This window comes from Brassica napus, chromosome A5, assembly GCF_020379485.1.
Source record: "Brassica napus cultivar Da-Ae chromosome A5, Da-Ae, whole genome shotgun sequence".
Taxonomy (NCBI): Eukaryota; Viridiplantae; Streptophyta; class Magnoliopsida; order Brassicales; family Brassicaceae; genus Brassica; species Brassica napus.
The window spans coordinates 26,567,052-26,593,288 of NC_063438.1; the positions used below are offsets into that span (position 1 = coordinate 26,567,052).

The following is a 26,237-nucleotide window of genomic DNA, read 5'->3' on the forward strand; positions in this document are numbered from 1 at the left end:
AAACGCATAACTACAATCTAGGATGAGATTGAAACATTCATCTTTTCATTACAGACAGTGTTCATGTTGACGAACCAAAATGAGATCCAAGTCGCAAACATTTTTATCAATCAAAAAGATATTGTTTGGAAAATTTTAAAATAACCAACAACGCTGACTTTGAGTTAAGCAACAAAGTGAATAATATTTCAGCTAAAACTAGAGTCTTGAAAAAATAATATGGCCTTCGTTTTATAATCTTCCTACTCCGTCTTTTTCTTCTCGGAGGGAGTGCGAGGTGAGTAACGGTATCCACTCGTACACCTTCCTACAAACTTGAGAACTTCATCTATCAGAATCACCGGAAGCGACACAGCCAACACCAGCATCCACTCGTTCAAACTCAGCGGCACAATCCCAAACACCTGCGCCAAGAAGGGCACGTACAGTATCACAAAATGCAGCCCAAACGACACCGCCATCGCCAAGAGCAGCCACGGGTTCACCCACGGCGGCATCGTCACAAGGCTCCCGTCCTCCGAGAGCGCGTTCAGCGAGTTGAACATCTCAATAGCCACCAACACCGAGAGGGAGAGCGTGGACGCTTTGATCTTCCCCTGATGGAAGTACTCGCACGGGTTCGACTCGAAGGAGAACGTCTGAGAGCCAGCTGTGAATGGTGAGACTTTGAAGCCTTCCCACGAAGAGCACTGGCCCCAGTGTGCTAGCTGTGAGTAGCTCACGAGGCTGTGACCGTCTTGGCTCAGGTCTATGCCCATGAAGCTGCTGTGTGTGTACCATATTATGAATACTCCCACCGTCGCTACTCCCACGTACATACCAATCACCTGTAGACAAGTTAACCCACATTATTAATCAAGAGTGTTTAAAAAAACAAGTGAGAAGAATCTGTGTGTTGCTGCATACCAGATAGCGGAAGAGGATCCAAGCAGTGATAAGCGAGTCATCGCTTCTACGAGGAGGCTTCTTCATGATATCCTTGTCAGGGGGATTGAATCCCAGAGCCGTAGCTGGAGGACCGTCTGTCACGAGATTCACCCACAGGAGCTGAACTGGGATCATGCCTTCTGGGATTCCAAGTGCAGCTGTCAAGAATATCGATGCAACCTCACCAATGTTGGAAGAGATCATGTACCTTTTTTATTCAGATTGATAAGATCAGTATACGTTACTACATAACTCAAGCCACCTATAAAAGTTAACTAACAGAAGACTCACCTGATGAAAGCCTTCATGTTGTTATAGATGGACCTGCCTTCACCAACAGCTGCCACAATAGTGCTGAAGTTATCATCTGCTAACACCATGTCTGATGCCTCCTTTGCTACCTGCAAGAAATAACCTCAGAGCTTTAGAAAGCTGATAGAGCTATAATCATCCCGTTTCATAAAACCGAAATAAAATCGCAATCCCGTTCTTGGAGAAGAGAGGAGAGAGACATGTACCTCTGTGCCAGAGATACCCATAGCCACACCTATATCAGCCAACTTAAGTGCAGGAGCATCATTGACTCCATCTCCAGTCATGGCAACCACTTCTCCATCTTCTTTGAGCAACCTAACAATCTCTTGCTTGTGCTTTGGTTCAGCTCTAGAGAACAAGAGCCCTCCACTTTGCCTCAGATGATTCTTCTGATCTTTAACATCCATAAACTCTTTTCCAGTCAAGCTTCTCGAGGAGATATCTTCATCTGCCTCAAACACTCCAATCTCACGACAGATCGCTTCCGCGGTGCTCTTGTTGTCTCCAGTTATGACCATGACTCGGATACCTGCTGTTCTGCAGTCTGCAATGGCTTGACGCACCTCTTTCCTCGGAGGATCCTTCAAACAAAGAAAACGTTAGAGCATGAATCAATGACCAAAGAGGGACAAGAAGGAACTGAAACTCACCCTTAGACCAACAAATCCAACAAATGTTAGATTGGATTCAATAGAAGAGTAATTAGATGGGTTGAGAAGTTGCTGGTGAGCAGGATGGTCTTCACTGCCATCATAAGTAGCGAAGTCTGATGGAACATCCGAGTAGGCGAATCCGAGACACCTTAATGCACTCATGGACATATCATGTAGGCTTTGTAAAATAAGGTCCCTTGAGTATTGGTCAAGCTCTTGAGTTGAACCGTCAAGTAACTGAATATGCGTACTCCTTTCCAATACATTCTCAACGGCACCCTGCACAAAAAAAATTCAAAACCTGTCTCTTAGTAGCTGAAGAAAAGAGTGGACAAACGATTCTTTCAACTAAAGCACAAGCCACATAGAATGATAGAACAGACCTTGACCAGTAACAGTTTCGTTCCTGAGCTAGAATCCACCATAACTCCCATTGATTTCCTGTCTCGGTCGAACTCAAGAGTGGCAATACGTTGTTCTAGTTCACTCCACCGCCCACAACAACCTTCAGTAATGTTATAAAAGGGTTATACATGAGTTTCTTGTATCTGGAAAAAAAAAACATGAGAAACAAATATAACCAATTACACATACGTAAGACATTGCCATCAGCCAAAGATGAAGCTTTATTAGCTCCTTCAGGGAATCCCATTTTCTCAACCAAAACCTGCTCAAGGAAACAAACACCAATAGAAAATAAATGCAGATTAACACTTGACAGCCTTTGAAGCTTGAAAACAGGGAGCACAAGAAGTATACTTAGTAGACTGTTTTACCTTCAAAGCTGCCTCAGTAGGCATGCCCCTAGCAACAAACTGATTCTCAGATTTCTCAACATAAGCATCATTGCAAACGGCAGCAATTTTCGCAATCATCTGAAGATTTGTATCCATCCTACCCACAGGCCAATCTTCAATCTCTCCATCTCGTGGATCAAAAGAAGTCCCCTCAACATTGAAAGACCGAAGAGTCCCAATCCTAGAACCCATAGCAACAAGCTTCGAAACAGCCATCTGATTAGTCGTCAAAGTTCCGGTTTTATCAGAGCATATCACCGTCGTGCATCCAAGCGTCTCCACGCTAGGCAACTTCCTAACCAGAGCATTCTTCTGAGCCATCTTCCGTGTCCCAAGAGCCAAACATGTCGTAATAACAGCTGGAAGACCTTCTGGAATTGCAGCAACAGCTAACGCTACAGCAATCTCGAAGTAGTACGTGCACTTCTCGAAGGAGAACTTAAAGTTTCTCGGCCAGCCATCAACATACTCCCAGGAGAGAAAGTATTTCACATTGATGAGCCAGACCAACGCGCAGACTAAACCAATGATCATCGTCAGCGCTTCTCCGAACTCGTTGAGTTTCTTCTTCAGAGGAGTGTCTTCCTCGTGCTGCGCAGCTTCTTGAATCTGCGAGTGCACCCTCCCAATCTCAGTACTCATACCAGTGTGAGTAACCAAACAAACACAGCTCCCGTTAACAACCGTGGTCCCTGCAAACACCATACATTTCTTCCCCTGAATATCTGCATTCTCCTCCACAGCCTTTGTAGTCTTACTCACCGCCTCGCTCTCTCCCGTCAAAGACCCCTGCTCAACTCTCAGCGTCGAACTAACCAAACCCACAACACGCATATCCGCAGGTACCTTATCACCCACCCTGAGCTCCACAACATCACCAGGAACAAGCTCCTTAGCAGGCAAGCAAGACACTTTAACCCCATCACGCGTCACAGTCGCTTGCTGAGACTGAATCTCCTTCAAAGCCTCCAAGGCCTTCTCAGCATTAGTCTCTTGCCAGATCCCAACAATGGCATTCACAATCAAGATCAAGAAGATCACAAGCGGCTCAACAAAAGCAGTGATCCCCATCTCCCCGCCTTCATCACCATCAACAAAGGCCAACACAAACGAAACAACAGCAGCGGCCAAGAGAATACGAACCAAAGTATCATTAAACTGCTCCAGAATCAGCTTCAAAAGCGATGTCCCCTCAGGCTTCTCTAACTCGTTCAAACCATAGATCTGATGACGTGTCAACACCTCGCTGCTGCTTAACCCTCTCTCAACGCTAACACCGAAGTGCTCTTCGCATTCTCTAACGTCTTTGGCCCAAGCGGGGAAAGTATCGAGCTTTAACGGTTCTGAGCCGTTGGATTGCTTATCTTCATCACCTCCTTTCCCCATTAGATCGGTAACTGAAACTGAATGAATAAAGGATCAGACTTTGAAGGAAAGAGAAGAACAGAGACTTAAGAGATCGCGATGCTCACCAGACTCGCGGAGATCGTACGCTCTCCTCTCCAGATACTTCTCTTCTTCTTCTACAGGAGAGGCCTTTACATATATAATATGGAGGTTGTATCTATACAATTGTAATGAGAATATATCGCTTTCAGGTTGAACACGATCTCCATAAGTTTATTTTGCAGTTAAGCCCTTGTATTCTCTTCTGATTCGTTTTTTTTTTTGGACTTTACTTTAGGGGCTCAAAGTATAAATTATGTATTTTTGGGGGGCTGTTATGTTAATATGGATAAACTTTTCTTTAGTGTAGTGTCTTAGACCTCGGACGGATCCAGATATCTGGAAAATTTAAGGTACCCAGATTCGGATTCGTGATTTATGGATATCCGGATTTCGGATATCCGTCTTGATATTCTATAATCTACGGATATCCGGATCCATAAAAATAATATTTTTAAAAAAAATATTTTGTTTTTTTAATACAATACATAAATTAAATATTTATACAAGATTTATAAATATATTTATATATGTCTATAATACTGTTAAAATAAAATATAATATTATAAGATAAATTCATGTATGAATATTAATATATTAATGAAATTTAAAAATTTAATGTGTTTTAAAAATACGGGTTCAGTTCCGGATATCTACACCTAAAAGTTAAAATATATAGATCCGATTCGGTTTAGATGGATCCAAAATTTCACTATCCAAATTCGGATCTGGATATCCCATATATCCTATTTTCGAAATAGATCCGGAGCGAATCTCTGATCCGGATATAATAAGTTTCGTGCCTACAGTGCGTAGGTATACGATTTGTAATGCGAATATTTGCTTTCAGGGAATGGGTTCTGCCACGTCGATCACATGGGGATGTATTATGCCACGCAGTTTTGACATGTGGGAAGTTTTTATTGGTTGAAGGAAATAACAAGTTGCTTTTCAAAGTAATGTGAGATTATTTTTTTTTTTGGGACAAAATAATGTGAGAAATTTTTTTTTCCTGATTTGCCAAGTTGAACTTGAATGATAAATGCTATAAATAAAATAAAATAATTTTCAAATGGTTAACTATTAGTATTGATTGTTGAATAAATTAAAGAAAAATATAAGCCAATAAAAATGAGTATAATGTCTCTGTTATTTTGCAGATGACATTTATTCTTTTTTTAACGCTGATTTATTATGACATTTATTCTAGTATCACAAAATATACCGATAGACTATAAGTCCATGGCTAGTGAGCTAGCTTTTCTTTCAGGATTTTAAATTTTAAATTATTTTGTTGTTAGTATCATAGTGTCTAGGACTAGGAAGGAGTGGTTTCAGTTAAAAGAAAAAAAATACTATTGTTAGGCCTCCAAAGACTTTCTTAATTGTGGGCTGAGAACCTGTTGTGAATAAAATTATGATCTAAGATAAATTTCAAAATAACGGGTATATGAAAAATTGACTCGAGCCTTCAGCTATGTAAAATAATTATTACAAGTTCATGAAACACCACACAGAAATAAAAAATGACAGTATAAATTATACTAAAATTTGGAATGAATCTGCATAGAAAAGTATCAAATTATCATACAAGACTAGTCGGAATAAGTAGGCAATATGTTGATAACTTGCTTCCATTATTTCACCGACCGTGTGCATGTATAAACATACTAGTGACCAAATTTTAACGTTCAATTATTTTACTGATTGTCCAAACAAAAAATTATTTTACAGACGAATTTTAACGATTAACATCTAACAAAGTTTGAACATTAAATTTGCTCATTTTAGAAGTTAGGTTTAGTGATTTGATTTGTCATGATAAACATATGCTGTTGAGGCAATAAGAAACCGAATTTTACTAAATACTGTACAATAGCATCATCAGTGTGTATATGGTTTGAGCCACCGGCAACAACAGATTGCGAATTCTTATAACTTTCAAATTAAATATCCACAAAAGAAATGGAGAAACACACGAACATGTTAATGCGTTTAAGGTTTGTTGGTCTGTTTATTTTAAAAACTTCTATTACGAATTATTTGATTTTTAAAAAGACAGCACAGACGAAAGTATCTTAAGAAAATATGATTATAACAGATGATAGGAAACTAAATTATCATCACTTAGCTAGTCTGGGTTTTTAGGATTCGGTTTAAATGGTTTATATAGTGGATCGTTAACAGATGATCGGTTCACTTCCTGGTATTAAAAGTATTCTAAACTCGGGTTAGACAGTGTGATAGCCAGTCCACTTTGTATCACTAAATGTGTTCTTTCCGAGGCCGACCGGATCAGCCGATAGGATTTATAAAAAAAATAGACCGCTAAACTAATGAGCGGGACTGCATACGCAGTAATTTTTAAGTAGATAAGATGACAGTAGTAATGGTCCATACAATCCAATAACAACTCAGAATAATGTGAGAGACAAGAGAAGGTAAGGTGAAAACAAAAGAAGTAAATAGCCTAAGTTTAAAAAGTATGGAGCTCCATTATTGTGCTAGAAAAAGGAATGGAGATAGAGAAAGATCACCTTCACAAAATAAATATACTACCCAACAAAACCAAAACTCCCAAACTGACCCCGAAGTTTACACTTGTCGTCATAGAACCCGCGTTCCCTGGACCACCCGCCTGTCCGGGAGTGGTGGAGGCGCCACCTCCCGGAGCAGAGGCGGGAGCGTCAGAGCCACTAAATCTCAGCACGGCTGTAGATTTCAAATTTGACGGAGTAAAAGGATGAATTCCAATACGGCCGTTGGTCACATTCCCGCCGATCTGCCACACCTGGTTCACGCTATCCTCTCCCGCCGGAACCTTAACCGACGTGTGAATCACGACTCTGTTCCCGGTCAAGGCTTCAGCACGTAGATCCCAAAAGTCGAAGGCAAGTCTCCCTTCGACGAGAGTACTATAGCTACTGATGTTGTACGTCTTCACGACGGGAGCCACACCGGGTCCGGATCTGAGTGCTACAAAGGCTTGAGACCCGGCCATTCCAGTCCCAGTGGGGTTGATAGCCCAAGCGACCCAGCCGCTGGGTCGAGCTGGAGTGGCGACAAAGGCGATGGAGAGAGATGAGTTGGTTGCATTGTAAGTGTAGTGGAGGTAGGAGTCGAGTACGGGAAGGTCTAGGCAAGTCTGAAAGGGAGTTTTCTGGGTGGTGAGTATGTTCTGTGTAGAGCAAGTTTGTGAAACCGCCGGTGAGATGAGAGAAACGAAACAAGCAACGACTAAGACAATAAGAAGAGAGAAATGTGAAGCCATGGCTGAGTTCTGGTGTTATGTGTGTGTGTATTTGATAAAGACTTTAAGACATGTAACGTTAGGTTATATAGACGGTAATAAAATCCTACTTATAAGATATGGAGATGATTCAGTGCACCGCTTCCTATGATGAAGGAATCAGGTAAGGTCCGTTAGGATGATGCCACGTGCTGAGTTGACTGCTTGATAAGAAAAAGTCACGTTCACGATGTGAATCGGTGTTTGTTGAAAACAAAAAGATCGGTGATGATTTAAAACGAAGGAAGAATTTGGGTAGAGAGAGCATGTGGAGAGTGCGTGTTCTTTTAGGAAGTTGACTGCAAGTGGCGTCTTTGTTATACTTTATTACTATTTGTCAACTTAAGGTTTTGTGTGCAGTGCAGTCAAGATGGGTTGAAATGTAATTATTATTTTTTTGAATGCATGACTTTTACCTTGGGCGTCGCTGTGAGATAAAAAATCGAAAAAGTTTTTTGAACTGAAATAAAAGCAGATGGAACTTTGTATATGAATTTCAGATAAACACAGATTCTGCTTATTTGTTAATCATATGAGTTGTGTATATTGTCATCAGTCAAATGAGTTGAAATGTAACTATTAGTTGTTTGCGGGAATATAATGTGGTGTTGCCGTGATTATGCATGCATTTAGCAAAAAAAAACTTATTAGTTAGTTAACTATATACATGTACATGACTTTTATCTTGATTCTCGCTGTATTTAAACGCGCATATAGTTCGTTGTTAAATTATTTGTGAGTTTCTCCACCGTGAGAAAAAAAAAATGTAGATTGGATTTTGTATATGAATTTCAGAAAATTGACATAACCAAAGGGTGGACAACGTTAAAATGGGAAATGATAATATATTTTTTTATCATCAAAAAGGTTATGTTAGTTACAACTTTCAATTCAATTTGAAATTTTAAAAGGAAGTGTGTAGGGACAATTTTTTTGTTTTTTTTTGTCTTTTTTCCTAAACGGTAGTGTCGATAATGTTGATTGTTGAACAAAGGGTCATTTCATATGGACTGGAAATAAACAAATTTAATTTCCTTGTTTGTCTTGTGTTTTCGCTTTTCCTTCATAGTTGTTGGGCAACTTTGAATGTAAATATATCAATGCCAAAATATATATATATATATATATATATATATATCAATGCCCGTCTCCCTCAATTGCTCTTTTATCTATACTCCTATTACTCAGTAATCATTATTTTTAATTAAATTGTAAATTATATATAACTATATATACCCCAGATGATCAAATTGTCAATACCTAATGTCTGCAATATTTCCCGGGATTCTATTTAATCTAATAATATATATACGTGAAAAGTCGATGTTGTTTTAGTAAGAAAGACAATAGAAATAGTCCTCTCTCTTTTCCGAATTTTCATAAGATGTAGACGAAAGATGGAGAAGAAGACATTAAAAGGCTGCTTACATAAGCATTATTGCATACTTGACGTTTATGCATCTAACATCCCCTATGTGTTTCTGGTTCACGTGGTCCGTGGAAAATATAATATTCTTCTCCTATTTATAGTATATTCATTATGTAAATATCTATCATAGGAGCCCATAAAAGAAAAAAATAATTAGATATTTATATATTTGATATGAGGTTTTTTCAATACTCAAAAAAAAGGTTTTTCAATACTATTAAAACATTTTAACCTACACCAAATCATAAAATTTAACGCCACGCATGCTTTGAAATGAATACCGCTGTTTACACCGTTAATTACTTCGACATAATAAAAACATCCTTGTTTAATCATACGATACTAATTTTTTGTGTATTCTAGTTTGGGGCAGGATTATGTGGCGAGAAACTGGTATTTAACAAGCAGCAACAAATATCGACTAGACCTCATGAAATCTTTCATACGCTAATAAGCATTAATTATAAATCTATAAAGAATCATAAAGATCATCGTCGCTGCTTATATAAAAGTACTCGACACCTAACTATACCAAAAGTATTAATAAATCCCATGCAGACAAGAGATTAAAGCAAATACGTAAGACAAAGGAAGTATCACAAAAAATGGGAAAAACATAGGTTGGAAAAGGGCTTAGAAGAAATTGCACACACTCTAGTCCTTAGATTTGCCGATGGACGTCATTAGTCTCTAAACATATTCCATGATCACATTTGCATCGTGGACAATTATATTAGCCTCCGAATTCACACTATTTTTATGCGTAAGCTCGTTTTTTCCACGTATACTTTTAGACAGTTCTAAAAGTATTATTATTGATATTCTTTCACAAGTATTTCAACATAAAACATTCTGACAATCTTAGAGCAGTCAAGGAGAAATATATCCTAACGTACGTACGATGTTCATTTGTCTATAACAGACACATCACACATCTTAAGATTTTTTCAATGGTTTATACATTCATTTAGTGGGATTGCATGAAAGCTGGAGAAGGCCAATGTGTGTTGATTCGCGTGTTCAAAGAAAGTTCAGAGGATATGTATTGACGCCAAACATTGGGTATGGGCCACACAAAACTCGTTACTCGTGTTCCAAATGGGTTCAAGTAATTTGTTGTCCATAATACCAAAGAACTGCTTATGATGCATAATGAACATGCATAAAACATTCATCTGCTTATGATGCATAATGGCATGCATAACTTTAAATGGTAACTGCAGTTACTATACTTTTGTAACAAGAAGTTGCTTGCTACACGGTAACTTTGAAGATGGTCTTACAAGATGTGAGGTGATTGCTCACAATGTATCGACAAAGAAGAGGAAAGAGATTGTTGAGCGTGCTTCTCAATTGGATGTTGTTGTTAGCAACAGTTTGGCTAGGTCCAATGGCGGAGGGAGAATTTTGTTTTAAGGGGGTCAAATTGATGATACATATATTTTACAAGGGTCATTAAACTAAACTCATCATATGTTTCCACAAGACATACATGCAAAACAAAAAAACTTCAAAATTCACATGGGTCAATTGACCCACATGATTATATGCTGTCGGAGCCAAGAAGACGAGTAGAAAAAAAAAGTATTTGCTTGAACTTCGAAGTCTCTTCTCTTCAATTCTCTTTTGTTATGTATCCAGGATATGTTTTTTTTTTTTTTTTGTAACACGTATCCAGGATATGTAATATTCATATATTTGCCTCCAAATGTCTCTTGTTAAAAAAATGATTTTGTATTGTAGTGTGCTTATTAGCAGATAATATTTTTTTTACTAGTGTCCATGTGCTACTAATGAAATCTTGCCTAATTTCTTTGGTCGTCGCTGTATTTATTAATTCTAAAAAATACAAGTGTTAAATCATGACTGGACGCATCCAACTTCAGGTAAGAAGAGACTTTCACTGGTCGTCGCTGTATCTATATTAATTCTCGTTGATTTGCGTGCAACTTTACGTTCATTGTAGGTTAGGTTGAGTATAAAATTTGTATCACACATGAAACCTTTTTATCAAACAATACATTGACCAAAGAACCGGTTTATAATTGGGAGTCGGGACTAGTAATTAATTAAAAAATTGAGTTGGGACTAGTAATTGAAAAAAAAATTGGTCAATTTTTTTTTTAACTAATTACAAGTCCCAAGTCTCAACTCCCAATTATAAACCGGTTCTTTGGTCAATGTAAATTGTCTAAATCTCCCATGTAATTAACTAAACCAAGAGATTCCAAGAGGCGACGCCGTTTAAGCCATTCAGATTTCGCCCAAAGTCTCGTCGGGTTGACCCGGTTAAAAAGACCTTTTGCCTCTCCCCTCCCTTCGAGAAATTTCGCGGCTTCGTCTCGTTTCTCAAAACACTCATTCCCAGGAGAGATTCTACGCACGCGCCGCCGGAGGAGAAGAAGATCAGCGTGGAGGAGCAGCAGGAAAAAAAAAGAGAATCTCTTCGTTTCGATCGAATTGTCTCAGAGATGGTGACAGGCGCGGTCTCCGCCATGGCGGCGAAACAAGCCGAGCGGTTAAAGGAAGACGGCAACAACTGCTTCAAGAAAGAACGCTTCGGCGCCGCCATCGATGCTTACACAGAGGTTACACGATCGCTCACTCAAAACTTTTTTCTCATTTCATCGTTTTAGGGTTTCGATTTTAGGGTTCTCGATTTTAATTGTAATTAAAGCGTAATTATATATCCATATTCGGCTCTAGATGGAATGTATTCGAGAATATATATACAATTGGTTGTGTGGATTTGTTATAGGCGATAACGTTGTCACCGAAGGTTCCTGTGTACTGGACTAATCGAGCTCTCTGCCACATGAAGCGAAAGTATGTATGATTCGTTATGCATCTGATCAGTTCTTATGCCTGTTGAGTTCATCTTTGTTTGTTTGTTTATGTTTGCAACTTGGTATCATCAAATTCAGGGATTGGACTAGGGTTGAAGAGGATTGTCGCCAAGCTATTCAGCTTGACCACGATTCTGTTAAGGTTTTGATTCTTTTTTTTTGGTTATATTCTATATATGGAATCAAGCAAGTTTTTTTTTTGGTGGTCTTCTTGCGTTCTTGGCTCCCTCTTATTAGGATTGTACATTTGTGATATGTGGCAGGCACATTACATGCTAGGACTTGCGTTATTGCAGAAGGAAGAATATGCTGATGGAGTCAAAGCGTTGCAAAGGGTATGAATCCTCCTTTTTGCAGTACAATTTAACAGTGGAAGACCTGAGTAGTGTCGTTTCCAAGCATTTTAAACAATTTAAGGGATCATTTTAGTCTTTATGCTTCTTTTTTTTTAAGTTATCTCAAGTTGTACACTAGTTTTAGTGTGAAAAAATCATGAGGGATGTGTTAAGTTGTTGAAATCATCAGCTACTACAGATTAACAACAGTTTTAATAACTTCATGTGGCTATGTTTCGTGTAGGCTTTGGATTTTGGAAGAGGTGCAAATCCAACAGGATATATGGTTGAAGAAATATGGGAAGAGCTTTCTAAAGCAAAATACATGGAGTGGGAGCTGCTTTCCGCGAGACGCTCGTGGGAATTGAATAGTTTGAAGTAGGTTATGTCTCTTTTCTTAATCCAGTTGCAAACGTGGAACTATGCTTCACTGTGGCTATTAATGGTAATATATTCATGTTTGTTTTAGGGAAACTTGCGTGGCTGCTCTTAATCAGCAACGTGCTTTAGATATGTCTCGAACAGAAGAGTCCTCGGAAGAAGACTACTCTTCACATACCGATCAACTGAAAGCTCTTGATCGAGTGTTTGAGAAAGCTGCAGAGGAAGACAAACCAACTGAGGTGCGTTAAGTTTTCTTCAAAACCTGTTTGTATGATCCCTTCATCTATTCAAAATCTAATGTCAATACCATTCCGTGTTGTTGCAGGTGCCAGATTACTTGTGTTGCAACATCACTCTTGAGATATTCCGGGATCCTGTGATATCTCCAAGTGGGGTTACATATGAAAGAGCAGCAATCCTCGAACATATTAACAAGGTTGGCATTATCGTCTCTCTTTGATGTAGCATTAATATCTCTCTGTCTTTACTTTTTAGATTCATAAGGTTTGGTCGTTTAAACCTCTTGCTAGGTGGGAAAGTTTGATCCTATAACTCGTGAGAAACTCGACCCATCCAAGCTCGTTCCAAATCTGGCTATCAAAGAGGCAGTGGCTGCGTATCTAGAGAAGCACGTCTGGGCTTACAAAACGGGTTGTTGATTCAGATGGGCCTTGAACATACACACAATGAAGCGGGAGAGATATTGAGTTTAACTACTCAGTGTTTGAACAAAACAGACTTTTGAAGTTACCGTTTTCAGTTTCGTGTGTTTTCTGCTAGCCAATGGTTCAAGTGTAAGATACTCTTACCTTGTATATATATATATATTTATTTTGCACACAATGGGGCCTTTGCGTTTAGTCTATAACACACACTCACAAAGTCCAAACCAGAACCATAACGCAGTTCCTCTGCAATCTCATACGCCACATGTGGCAGAAAAATGTGATTAGTTATCAATTAACTATGGAAGCTAGAGTTGCATTACTCAATCTTGTCACCGCCACCAAAGAGATTGTGAGGTATAATTCCGGATTCTCGTTGTTAAAATAGGAAAAGTAGTGATTACGATAATCATAATTATTGTTCTTATTATGCAAATGGATAGAATGATGGGGGTGAATACATTCAAATTTCAAAGTAATGAACAGACTTCTCAGTCAATTCTTCTGCCTAGTAATCAGGCGGATATCTTGGGGGGGTATTTGAATAGATAGTCATAGAGAGATAAAAATTATTGTCATTGTATACATGATTCCACTGGGGACACGTAGAGAGTAAACCCACCATCGTGGATTCTTAGGATTCTTTCACTTTTTCTTTTATCCAATACGTAGAATAAAGATGTACTTTTATTGTAAAAAGTTACTTCTTGTGGATAAAAAAAGGTTGGAAGAATCGAATTCTTTCTTTTGCTTGGCCTTATCTGTGAAAGTTGGGTGAGGAAACAAACACCAAAGAGTGGTTTAGGATGATTCCATATTCCTTCCTCTCCTTACCTATTTAATATTCCAATTTTCTCCAGCTTTCTTCAGATCTATCCACCCCTAATTATTACGAATCACGAGTTGTGACAATGTGATTCAATCCTAACTTCCAAGCAATCTAACACACCACCAAGTACATGTGATTTTATCATTGCTTTCACACATGCCTTTTCAACTTTTATAATATTTGACGTATAATTCTGAATAACAAATTTTGGTATATTTCCTTGGTAAATTATGATGCAGTTGTACTTATCTATATATAGTTAGGCTATAGAGATCACATTACATTACATGATAAATAATGGAAACTCGTGACTCTGTAATAAACTCTTTTGTCCAGAGAGAGTGGAATAATATTGATTTTTTTTTCTAGTTTAGCGTGTTGTGAAGAACACGACATGACAGCCTTTCTATGTAGTTTAATACTTTCGTATTCAATTCATACAAAAACAAGACAGAAAGCTACACAGTTACTTGTTGACCAAACCAATTCACTCCTGAATAATGCCAACATTGGTTTTATTGATTCCTCAAAAGAAGAAAACATCAAACGGAAGAAAAAAAACTATTCACACAGGTTTCTTCTACTTACAACCTCATATACGGAAAACCATATATATATTATATTATTCAAATCCTAGAGATGAGAATAATTTACAAAAATTCTTAAAACCAAATTAAAAAAAAAACATGGAGTGTAGATAATTTACATTGCAGATTGTAGAATCATATTCTCTCAAGCTGTGTGAGTAAGATTCATAGCTTTCCTCAGCCTATCCAAGATCCCATTTGCTTTCCTCTGCGCCCTAGAGGTTCCTTCACGCGCAAGCTTTGTTATCGTTCCGTGACTACTCTCCTCTTCTTTGATCTCCTTCCACTTTGTCCTGTCGCTGAAACATATAGTATGCAGAATCACAATCGCGTTCTCCTTGTTACGCTTGCATTCACTCTCTCTGGTGATCCTCAGCAGCCAAGTAACCCCACCGAGCTCGCCTAGCTCCTCCACAGCCTTCCAGTGAGTAACAAGCATCGCTAGTATAGCTAAAAGCTCGTCCACATACAACCCATCCGAGATCTTCTTACCTAACACCTTAATAGCACCGTCCTTAACCGCTCTACTCCTGTTCTCATGAGCAATACAGAGAGTGAAGATCGCTGCGGCTGCGTCCTTGATAGCTGATGGATTCCCTTCTTCTAAAAGATCGATAAGCGGTTTCAAGATTCCGGATTTGCCTATGAGCGCTTTGTTCGAATCGAGGGCGGAGAGAGTGAAGACGGTAGCAGCAGCATTGCTTCTGGTTGCTACCGTCCCACGCCTCAACGCATCGATCAAGAGAGGGATCACGTTAGCGTTTTCGCAGACGAGCTTCTTGTTGCTGTCATCATGTATGGAAACGTTCAGCAACGTTGTGATCACGTCTTCTTGAAGTTGCTCGTCTTGGTTCAAGGTAGACCCATGTAACAACAAAGGGTTCACCAAGCGGGTGATGTTGTCTGAAGACTCCCCGAAAAGGGCTCGGAACTCGGTGCCTTTCTTGGTCAGACGTCTCAGCTCCTTCGCAGCAGACTTTTGATCTTGAAGGTTCGAAGAGGAGAGTTTACAGAGCAAGGAGTTGAATATCTCACGGTCTGATCTAGTCACAGCTTTCTCCTCGTCTACAAGGCTGGATTGATACGTCGTCGTTTCTAACCCAACGGTCTTGCACCATTTAGAGATCATATCACGGATTAAGAGATTGGGAGTTAAAGCTGTGTGAGGCAGAACTTGTTGTGTCTTGGGACATGTTCTGTTCCCTGAGCTCAACCACTTCTGTATGAATAACTTATCATATGTCTGCAAAAATAAACACATATAAAAATGTAAAATTTCAATTCAATTTTCATTTATAATTCGATTTGTATGAACATTATCAAACACATAAATAAAAATGTAAAATTCAATTCAATTTTCATTTATAATTCCATTTGTATGAATATTATATCAAACACATAAAAATGTAAAATTTCAATTCAATTTTAATTTCTAATTCGATTATGTATGAATATTAATAGGTTCAAACTAACAATAATTCAATTAAAAGTTTTTTTTTGGTTCTTGCCGACAGAACCTAATCAGAATGTGACGTCACTAACCTGACCAGAGGCCAAAACAACAGGATCACGCATGAGTTCTTTGGACAAAGGACAGCGAAACTCCTCAGGACAAGAGACCGTCTCGAGCATCTCTAAAGAAGAAGATCTCGCCATTTTCCTCATCGTCGCTTGTTTAAACGCGGACAAAGCCTCTTGCAAATGATCGATTGTCTGAACGCTCAAACCATCTTCTTCCTCCATGTTCATCAGAAGCTTCTTCATCTCACGCTTCAGTTCCTTAGCTTTGGCAATCGCCGTCGGATCCGAATCGAATGCATCGGTCTTTGCCATCTCCGTCGGATCCACCGCCGGGTACTCACCAAACTTTTCTCGGATTATGTTGTTTAATTGTTTGAATTAAATTCTCTCATTGATATTTTTTTTTGTGATAGAGAGAGAGAGAGAGTGGTAATAATAAATATATGAGGAGGAGAGAAGAGAAGGAGTGTTGTTGTAGTGTAGTGCCACTATAAAATTGTGGACTGCACCGAATTAGAACACGTCATTATTTATGCATAGTTATTATTAGTATAATGGAAAAATTTAAATTTAAGAGTTTTAATAATGTAGCACGTCGTGACTAAGGTGTCAAACTACAGCCGACACGAATAGTCTCTCGTAAACTTACATTACACGTTATTTGTAGTTCTAGTTATTCCTCGCTATTTATTTCATTTTTTGACAAAGAAGCACAAATACTAAGCCATGTCTTTAATACCCAACGTGGAGAGCATGAACAAAGATGGAGAGATCAAAACAAGACTGTGTGGATGCACATTTAATACGATAACCTTTGTTAAAATCGTAGAGGTTTTAAGAAATAAGGGTTCAAACTTATATTAAAACCAGTCACGGTCTCATTTATTCTAAAATTAACAATATGACGACCACATCGTCGTTAATTTGATTTTAAATCACTATTTGTTGGCCTGATTGCATATTTTGTATTATTTTTAGTGAGTGATTTTGTATCTAATTATTTATGAAGTCCTGTTTCCCGTTTATTGACTAAAGTTACAGATTCATTTTCTTAAAAAAACCATATGCGTGATGTTAAAATTCCTGGATAGACCTATAAGATTTTATTTTCCCCACCATCGTTTATAGAGTAATACAGTATATAATACTACAAAAATGTGTAGATTGAATGAATGTATTAATAAAGAATGTACTAAAATTATTGAATAGAGAGGCGGTGAAGGCGGCGAAGAAGTTTAAAGATTGAGAGAGGCGAAAGAAGGAGCTTGGCGTCTCTGGATGGTGTAGAAGAAGAGTCGAGTAATGGGACCCATAGAGTTATTCCAACATGGCAACATGGGAACAGCTGTCTTTCCGCGTGGATTCCATTGTACTCTTTCATCGCTCTGACACTCTCTCACACTCTATTTCGTTTTTGACCCTTTTACCCCTGCCGTTTTTTTCCACCCACTGTGTTTGTTGTTTGTGTTAACAAAAAAGAGATGTGAAAATAGAAAAGAAACGAGTTTTATTATTATAGCTTTCGATGCGTGATTGGATGTAAGAACGTTGACTAAGACCGCTAAGGTATTTGCAGTTAACTTCTTTCTCAAGATTTCATTTTGCACCATCTTTAGTAACATTCTATTACGGAACAAGATGACACCGTCGAAAGCAAAGTCAAAACTTCCATGTGACCAAAAACAACAATTTCCACCGAACTACGAAACAGCGAAAGTTTTCCAAATTCTACTAATGTTTCAAAATTACTTGCGACGAAAACTGAATGTTTTTTACTACGATTGTTATATACTTATATCTTACCACTTTAGGTTGTATTAGAAAACTTAAATTTTCGCATTAAAATTTAATGTGTATTCTTGAATAATTTTACTTTTCAATTATTCTGCATTCTATGCCGGTAAGAAGGCAGGTGATCGACGTCCGTGAAAAGAAAGAATCAAGGTTAGAACAGTGATGTTAGGTTCGAACTGAAGCTGATCTACTGAAATTAGAAACGTGTATGAATATATAATTACGTGTTTCAGAGGAGTGGGAACCACTCATCTCCAAACACAGAGAATCTTACAACTGCCTAGTTGGAGTGCTGGTAAATCACCAATTAGCCACTACGTGTCAATATCCAATGCCCTTATCATCTTCGTACTGTCTTCTTCTCTTTTTTTCCTGCTTGCGGAGCCACCTTTGCTTTCTGACATTATTATTTTTGTTTTATTTGTGAGTGATAACAACGCTCCTATCTAGAACATTGGTTGGTAACAAAGTAGTTGGATCTCTTGCACACCGGAACAAGAAGTTTTAAAATGTACGTGTAGCTATTTGTACAACTATTCTATACTATGCAAATAGCTCTGTACTATGCGTATAATGTAAATCTACAAGATGAGATTTTAACCATTTTATACAGTAGAAATTCTGGACAATTGTAATTGTTTGCATAATGGAATGCAAAAGTATTGATGAACAAGTATAAAAAATACTGATAATAATATTGCACATATGATATATAAAAAGACACGTACTGTATATATGAACATATGCATTTACACTTCTAGATGTCTTTATGTTGTTTCATGTAGCAAAATATTTGTACTTTTTGACATATATTTGTAGTTTTTCTATTCTTGAACTCCGATAGTTCCTCGCCATTGTCGGGGGAATGTTGATATTCCGTATATGTTGAACAATCAACGAGTTCATAATGATTGAAGATTCAATAGGAAGCGTCCGTGTAAAATTTTGATAGTTCATTCTGAAGATCTACAGTTGAATTAGATATTAAATACTGAATGCACGTCGTAACTGATGGGTATTCAATATTCCTTATAAGAAAATTAATATCCATATTGTCTTTGAAGGTCTTAAACACGATCACGACGAGAAGTTTAAACAAAACTCTTTTTGACCGGTGTATTAGTGATTTGTAAGTCCATGTATACTTCAAAAGCCGAAAATCTTATAAATTTGTCACAAACATACATCAATATAGAAGACCATTAATTGGAATTGGACGTACTTGGAAACCAATTGAAGTGTTGTGAGATATAAGACAAGACCAATAATTGAGAGAAAATTCAATATCATTGTCATACTATTATGTTATGTGGAACATACATAAAGGAGGCCCATTTGACACGTGCTTTTCTTTCCAACAACCCATATGTTTTTGTTTTGTTTCCTCCTCTTTTTACAACCAACCTATAAAGCTTTATGTTATCAGTTCGTTCGTTGCATTATTTTTGAAATGAAATTTAATTTTAAATATGAATTAAAAGTATCTAAAGAACTTTAACATGGTTCATACTTCATAGAGTTGGGTAAACTTGGATTCGTTAATTAGCATATTCTTTACAAATATGGTATCCCTCTTGCGTGTATCACAGATAAATGAGAATTGGTTTCAAAACTTATCGTGGATACTTTACGTTTACATGATTGTCATATAAAAGCCTTGTAGAGAGTGAACAAATTTGACTACGAATCAAAATCTGACCAACACCATGTTGAAAGAAGACTAATATATGAATCTATACATAAATGGCGCGGAGAATATCTATTACATAAATGGAGTGAAGAGTCTCAGGGCAAATAAATTAGTGGGGTTTGAAGTCAGACAGAATCTAAGCAACAAACGATCCATAAAAACGATATCCGTATACTCTGGGTGATTAGAAAGCCCTAAATGGGATATAAAATAGGCCCGTTTGCTAGTTGAAGCAAACCCTAATACCCTATATACTGTTCTCATTTTGCCCATTTTTAGGAGAACCCACTTGACTCCTTCAAGTGATTGGAAGACAAATTAAAAAACCTCACAACTTAATGATCAGAATTTAACTCGAGTATGTATGTGTATGTTAATGTTTCGCATATAATTAATCTCCTCATAGCCTCATTCCTCCAGAAAACCATTGTTGTATAATTCTAGCTTGTTTTTTTCGTATATAATATTTATGTTTGCCTTAAAATAAAATATATGAGCTGATCGATAACCTATTTAGTTTACATGGGAACTTTTTGTACACTTAAATGTTTAACAAGGGTATAAAAAGTTCTCTCCGAACTATTTGAACTTTGCAGTTTGCATACACGGAGCCATTTTCCTATAATTATAATATGTTTACTTTTTAACTCAGTATATCATATTATCAATATCTAAGTTGAGGACATAGCAGAAGACAACTTATGTTTCTTAGCTATTAATTTCTCTGTTTCAGTTCATTAATGTTTTACAATTTTATTTTTATATTTATTTAAATGATATTTTAAATTTCTATGCAATCTTGTAATGTTATTTTGTCCATTTGTATTCTATTGTATGTTTTTTTATAGATTGAAATAGCTTTAATTAATGCAAAAATGAGTAAAAATTGATAATTTTAATATATGTTTGAAAACCTTAAACATCAACTAATTTGAAATAGATAGAGTACTAAAACTATACAACAAAGAACTATTTTGTAGACTGTTAAAATGAAAATTCAATTAGTGTTTACTAGTTATAACTTTTTTTTAACATTATTGCTAGTCGGTTTTGGCTGGCTTGTATAAGTGTTGAGTGCAAATTGTTTAACATTGACTTTTTAAGAGAAAAAAATGCTCCATATTTTGTTGACGTAGAACAAATTATATGTATAACTATCACTCTTTCGTTTGCTTCCCAAGAGAATCATTAGAATTAAATAAAGGAGAGCCAGAAAAATTGTAAAAGAAGGCGAGCCGAAACGAAGAGACAATTGGAAAATAAAAAACGTGGAGAGGTGAGAGACCCCACAGCTTGACTGCCCCTTCATTCATTGGGCCACTTCAAATTCTCTATCCTTCTCCAAAGGCCAATTCTTTTATTTTATATTCCTATTTTTTCTTTATTCGTCTTTTTCCTTTTTCTGGTCACACACACATAACCTAACGTATTCTGATGTTTATGTCTTTAAAAGGTAGATAACCGAGAAGAATGTATACTTATATTCATTATTTTTTACGTAGAGTGTATTCACGTAATTGGTGGAAATATCAGAAATTTTAAGTAGAGAACGTATAACTAAATGTTTCTATGTGCATGGTAGGAAATTTCTTATGAAAATGTTTACTTATTTTTCACCAACTTTGTATTTACATATACGGTTCTAATTTCAGTTATAAGGGGGTTGTTTATTAGAAATTCTGTTTATTATCCATCATATTTTGTTTAGGTTGTAAGATTACTGAAATAGCTAAGAAAATCAACTAAACCCTATGCATTTACCATATTCTTTCAGCAATCTCAAAAACCTGTAGATATGAACATCATCATCACTAGATCTTAGCCCTTAGGTATCCATCAGAGAATCTCAGTTCATTCTATACCGCTAAGCTTTACTGTATCATTTGCTTCTTTTGGAAATCAAAACAATAAGCAAAAGTTAGATCTCAGCTCTCAAGCTAAAGAGTTATTTTGAGGGGGGGGGGGGGGGGGGGGGGGGGGAACCACTTTTCACACACTGAAAAAAATTAACCGTAAGAAAACAAAAACGAATGATTGTTGAAAATTGGTCAATTAAAATAAATACATATTGTATTCATCGTTCACACCATATTTGTCATATATAGGGAATAGTTAAGTTAATCGGTTGATAATTAGGTTAAAGCTCATTGGTAAAATATTAGAGTAAAGTGGAGTAAAACTTGTAGGGGTGGGCATTTCGGTTTAGTTTCGGGTTCGGTTTGGTTTGGGTAATTTGGGTTTTATAAAACTCAAACCAATTAAAACCAAAGTAGCTTTGGTTTGGGTTCGGTTTGGGTTTAATTCGGTTCGGTTCAGTTCGGTTTGGTTTAGATTTAGTTCGGTTTACATTATTATGGTCTAGTTTGGTTCGGTGTAGTTCGGGTTGGTTATAAAATATGAAGGTATCAGTTTCATACTTTTATTAAAAAATAATCAACTCATAAACGATAGAGTGAGAATATAAAAACTTATGCTACATGATTTTATATATAATAGTATTATTTGAATCGTATTTATAATTTTTTTTAAAAGATATGGAAGTTATGAAAAAATGAAAAACGAAACTTTAACTAAAATTTGCAATATGTTAATACATATATATATATATATATATATATCATATATATTTTTACTATATATATATTGGATTATCGGTTTGGTTCGGTTTGGTTCGGTTTAAACCCAAACCAAACCAAACCGTTCGGGTTGAGTAAAACATGAACCAATTGGGTTACATAAAGGGCACGGTTTGGTTTGGTTCGGTTTAACTTCGGTTTGGTTGGTTCGGTTCGGTTCGGTTTGGATTTTTTGCCCACCCCTAACTAAAAGGATGAAATCAAAAAGAAAGGCAAAATTATATGGATCCCATGGGCGATATATTTTCCACCTTCTATTAGTGGAGAAAAGAGTTGCGCTAGAAAAAAAACTAAAACACATGATAACAAATTTTTTTTTACTCTAGATATAATGGCCCAGCGTAAATAGTTTTACTCCGTTTTACGCTTATGTGTTCACCAATCAGACACTAAGGCTCCGAATGATAATTACGGGTTGAGCGGTGCGAGACAAACGGTTTAACTGCAGTGCGGTTTTAACAGTTATAAAAACGTATAGATATATAGTATATACAGAGATTTTTGTTACTGTTAACTGCGAGGTGGGACGGGACGGGACAGATTAAAATATTGAGAGCCTAAGAATGTATCAAATAAAAAAGTTTCACCAACATGTACGTACCAACGTGATAGTATACCATGTAAATATGTATAGTTTAACGTAATATATAAAATATTAGTTCTCAGCGGCGTTTGAAAATTTGACTAGCTAGGTCAATAAACATTAAATTTATTATCATGGAGCAGATGAGATCAGTACGACCAAACTATATGGAATGACTCGTTCCGCTCATGAGTCGTGATCTTTTAGACCTCCTAAAATCTTTCTTGGGAAGTATACAATTCGATTTGCAGCATCACATCTTATATGTGGACCATCTGAGTATTTTAAAACAAATCTAGTGATTTATTAATGCATAAGTGGACCATCTGAGTATTTTAAAATCGTATTAACTATTAACGATGGATATAAATCGTAATAATATCCATACACAAGGGTTCGTCAGTTGTGGGTAATAAAATGTGGTCTGAAAAAGAAAAACTGAATATTCGAATCTATACTATACTAAAAGGCAAATATAAGCCATGGATAGAGTGTCCACATAGGATAGAAAAATCAACCAATCAGAGAGCCCGAACTTGCCACGCCATCTCATTTATTTTTTCGTAAAAAATGAAAAACAATGCGAAAGAACGGATCGAACCCGGGTTAGTATGATATAAATATAGGGCAGTTATCACTAAGCCATTGAAACTTTCTTGAACACATATACAAGAATCACTAAGTAAGTAATCACAAACTCTTATATACAATCACTAAATATATATATATATATATGTCATAAAAATTACCATCAAATCAGTTTTACTTATTTATTATTTTGTTTTTAATGAAAATACATTTTTTAAATAATTTAATTTAAAATAAAGTTATATATTAATTTGTTGTATTCTAACAATTTGATTGATTTAATTAATTTGCTTTGGTGGATAACTTAAAAAGTTTTCATATGAATCGGGGAAAGCAATCTTATGTTGTTATATTATATTTATTTGTGTATATAGAATCTATATATAATGCTAGTAAATATAAAAATATAGATAAACCTTATCTTATTCCACGTGCTCCAATTTTTATCCTACTTTTGTTCGATCTTCCCTGGCTTTTATCAGGTGTGGTCGATACTACACGACAGACCCATGCGCCTAGACCTGGACGTGACTTCTTCACGCCAAGTCACATTCAATGTACGCGATAACTACGTATTAACGTGTCCTTGCCACGTTGACATGTAATTAATATAATATGTTATCCTCTACATTAATCTTCACGTCCATTAGATCTGTCTTTTCACTGAACTACATCTACTTCTGACTCTGGTTCAGTTAAAAGTTAAAACCTTATCTGGTTTCTATAGGTCCTTGTCACACTCAATAATTGCTTGTAACATTTCTGTACGACGCTCATTTTCCGCGTATAATACTTTTGCTTCTACGTAAAATCTGGATTTTTCTGGCTTTCATTTACTTGTTTTGTCTCGCATTTTTTTGATTAACAAGAAATTCTAAATAATGAATTAATTATTCTCTAGGATTAAGGAAAATTACGAATCAGAACAAGACACGTGGCTCTATTCTTTAAATTATCGAGTCCGCACAAATAGACGGTCACCGACGGCGTTATCGAAACCAACGGCACGACACATGACGGTGTTAACGGCAGAAGACGAAGGCGTTAAGTTCACGGTGCGTTTGTAAGAACCTAGCCACCGCGTCTGCATATAACGATTCTTTCTCCACGGCGGAAGCGTGAGGCCACGGCTCCTAAGCGACAACCTCGCCGCGTCGCACACGAGACGTAAGATCCGCTTAAGGTCATCCACCCGCCCGACAAAAACCGCCGGAAGCGACTGAAGCACACGCGAGTACTGTGGCGTCGGTCTAGCGATCTGAAACCGCGACGCGAAGTCCAAATCTACGATGTAACGTACGGTCTGAGACGAGGTGGCGGCGGCGGGAGTGTAAACGACGTCGATAAACTCGTGGTTTCCGGCGGTGAGGCCGCCGGAGGATTTCCATTTCGTTTTGCAGATCGCCGCATTGTGTCCGAACCCTCTAAGAATAGACATGACCTTACGTCGCGAAACGGCACGCTGTTCTTGATCAGATCCTAGAGACGGCAGCATTTCCATAGCTCTCGCGACATGAAACAGCACCATTCGTCCGTAATTGTCTTCGCTAAGAGAGTTCCTCAGAATTTTAACAATATCTTCCGCAAAGTCAGGGAGCTCGACTCGCTCCGAGTCAGAGTCTGAGTCTGATTCCGAGTCGCTGTCGCACCAGCGTGGCTCCTCGTTAACGTTCTGGTTAGCTTCGTCTTCCAAGAACCCTTGGACTAGATCGGAAAGACAAGGGGAATCATCGTCGTAGTCGTCGATACCGTCGCCGGTGTGTTCGCTGCCGCTGCTGAAGCTGCACCCAACGAGACGAGCCCTAGCCTCGTCGGCTAGTGGATCGGTGACACGTTTTGCTCTAGAGAAACCCATTTTCTTACTAAACCTCTGAATGTGTTCAAAAACAAAACAAAAGTTACTGTAGAGGAAATGAAAATATTAGGTTTGAAGAAGAGGTAGACAGAGGCAAAGGGTGTCTTTTATAAAAGGAGAGAACTAGAGCTAAAAATGCGTGAAGAGGAATAGGAGTTGGGCTCCGAATATTCGAAGAGAAGCTAGTTATTTATAGGACTTATTTATATTAGTTTATAACAAGCGAATATTAGGAAATAATTAAATCCAAGTAAATATTATAAGTAGACACGTACTGGTGGGGAAAAGGCAGAACCGGAGGGATATACCATTTCATGGCTAGTGTCTAAACGACTTTTGGCCCAATGGGTTAGGCAAAGAATGGCATATCTCAACGGGTTTGTTTGATATTGGAACTTTTTACACTTTTCTTGGTAAATTTTGAAACCTAGTTTCACCTCAGAGGATTTCATGCATATTATTAAAAGACAATATGGATATTGTCTTTTTTCCTAACCTTCAGAAAAAATAATTTCTTTCTCTAGTGGCGAAGTATTGATTAGTAACAATATTTTTGGCTATGTAGTTTGGCAAGATTATACGTTATAACAGACTAACAGTTCTCTTAAAAAGATGATACGTTAAAAAATGGGCATTTCATCAACTATTGTACGTCAATGTTCGATGTTGGTTTAACAGCCGTATAGGGTATAAGATATATTTTTCACGTTTACGGAACTGGTTTACTTTGTTGTATCAAGATGCTTATCTTTTAACATTTACACCAAAAAAGGAAAAAGATGCTTATCCTGATTTGAAATCCACACGTTACAACTTGCACTGCGTCCTGATAAACTCTCGACCAAGAAGGAAAATTTAATTTAATTTGCCAAGCAAAAAGCCTAACCATAATTATATTTGCGTTTGCGAGTTGTAAAATTTTACGAATAAACTAAGCAAGAAGATAAAGAGCCGCGAAATAATACAACACGTTACGAAAACCTTACATATATCACGCGTTCGTGTAGTATTTAAATATGGAATAATTATTTGTTTAATATATGGTAGTTTAATCTTTTAACCATTGTC

General features: G+C 37.1%; 5 protein-coding genes across 5 annotated transcripts; 1 reads left to right on the plus strand and 4 right to left on the minus strand.

Annotated features, from left to right (window-relative positions):
• Positions 1 to 23: 23 nt before the first annotated feature.
• On the minus strand, positions 24 to 4,332 carry LOC106452921 (calcium-transporting ATPase 4, endoplasmic reticulum-type). The gene is made up of 9 exons (XM_013895113.3): positions 4,165 to 4,332; positions 2,672 to 4,089; positions 2,490 to 2,562; positions 2,279 to 2,400; positions 1,893 to 2,174; positions 1,446 to 1,823; positions 1,219 to 1,328; positions 907 to 1,135; positions 24 to 827 (listed from the first exon to the last, which is right to left on the minus strand). Exons 2-9 carry the CDS (start codon positions 4,076 to 4,078, stop codon positions 243 to 245), a joined length of 3,186 nt encoding a protein of 1,061 aa, XP_013750567.2. The 5' UTR covers positions 4,079 to 4,089; positions 4,165 to 4,332; the 3' UTR covers positions 24 to 242.
• A 2,184-nt stretch (positions 4,333 to 6,516) lies between these two features.
• Positions 6,517 to 7,534, minus strand: LOC106452924 (auxin-induced in root cultures protein 12). The gene has a single exon (XM_013895117.3). The coding sequence runs from the start codon at positions 7,407 to 7,409 to the stop codon at positions 6,678 to 6,680; it is 732 nt and encodes a 243-aa protein (XP_013750571.2). The 5' UTR covers positions 7,410 to 7,534; the 3' UTR covers positions 6,517 to 6,677.
• A 3,597-nt stretch (positions 7,535 to 11,131) lies between these two features.
• Positions 11,132 to 13,264, plus strand: LOC106452920 (E3 ubiquitin-protein ligase CHIP). The gene is made up of 8 exons (XM_013895112.3): positions 11,132 to 11,444; positions 11,615 to 11,682; positions 11,781 to 11,844; positions 11,966 to 12,037; positions 12,282 to 12,415; positions 12,507 to 12,660; positions 12,747 to 12,857; positions 12,952 to 13,264. The coding sequence occupies exons 1-8, from the start codon at positions 11,328 to 11,330 to the stop codon at positions 13,078 to 13,080; spliced, it is 849 nt and encodes a 282-aa protein (XP_013750566.1). The 5' UTR covers positions 11,132 to 11,327; the 3' UTR covers positions 13,081 to 13,264.
• Positions 13,265 to 14,413: 1,149 nt separating this feature from the next.
• On the minus strand, positions 14,414 to 16,540 carry LOC106452919 (U-box domain-containing protein 9). Its single transcript, XM_048780064.1, has 2 exons — positions 16,045 to 16,540; positions 14,414 to 15,745 (listed from the first exon to the last, which is right to left on the minus strand). The coding sequence occupies exons 1-2, from the start codon at positions 16,333 to 16,335 to the stop codon at positions 14,648 to 14,650; spliced, it is 1,389 nt and encodes a 462-aa protein (XP_048636021.1). The 5' UTR covers positions 16,336 to 16,540; the 3' UTR covers positions 14,414 to 14,647.
• A 7,646-nt stretch (positions 16,541 to 24,186) lies between these two features.
• LOC106452918 lies at positions 24,187 to 25,351 on the minus strand. Its single transcript, XM_013895110.3, has one exon. The coding sequence runs from the start codon at positions 25,167 to 25,169 to the stop codon at positions 24,267 to 24,269; it is 903 nt and encodes a 300-aa protein (XP_013750564.2). The 5' UTR covers positions 25,170 to 25,351; the 3' UTR covers positions 24,187 to 24,266.
• Between the last annotated feature and the right edge of the window lie 886 nt (positions 25,352 to 26,237).

Coding starts and splice junctions, on each gene's coding strand:
- LOC106452920 (XM_013895112.3), top strand. CDS start 11,328: ATGGTGACAGGCGCGGTCTCCGCCATGGCGGCGAAACAAGCCGAGCGG. Junction 12,038..12,281: donor GAGTCAAAGCGTTGCAAAGG/GTATGAATCCTC, acceptor TGTTTCGTGTAG/GCTTTGGATTTTGGAAGAGG. Junction 12,858..12,951: donor TCCTCGAACATATTAACAAG/GTTGGCATTATC, acceptor ACCTCTTGCTAG/GTGGGAAAGTTTGATCCTAT.
- LOC106452918 (XM_013895110.3), bottom strand. CDS start 25,169: ATGGGTTTCTCTAGAGCAAAACGTGTCACCGATCCACTAGCCGACGAG.
- LOC106452924 (XM_013895117.3), bottom strand. CDS start 7,409: ATGGCTTCACATTTCTCTCTTCTTATTGTCTTAGTCGTTGCTTGTTTC.
- LOC106452919 (XM_048780064.1), bottom strand. CDS start 16,335: ATGGCAAAGACCGATGCATTCGATTCGGATCCGACGGCGATTGCCAAA. Junction 15,746..16,044: donor TTGTTTTGGCCTCTGGTCAG/GTTAGTGACGTC, acceptor TTATTTTTGCAG/ACATATGATAAGTTATTCAT.
- LOC106452921 (XM_013895113.3), bottom strand. CDS start 4,078: ATGGGGAAAGGAGGTGATGAAGATAAGCAATCCAACGGCTCAGAACCG. Junction 2,563..2,671: donor CTACTGAGGCAGCTTTGAAG/GTAAAACAGTCT, acceptor TTCCTTGAGCAG/GTTTTGGTTGAGAAAATGGG. Junction 1,329..1,445: donor TGGGTATCTCTGGCACAGAG/GTACATGTCTCT, acceptor TATTTCTTGCAG/GTAGCAAAGGAGGCATCAGA.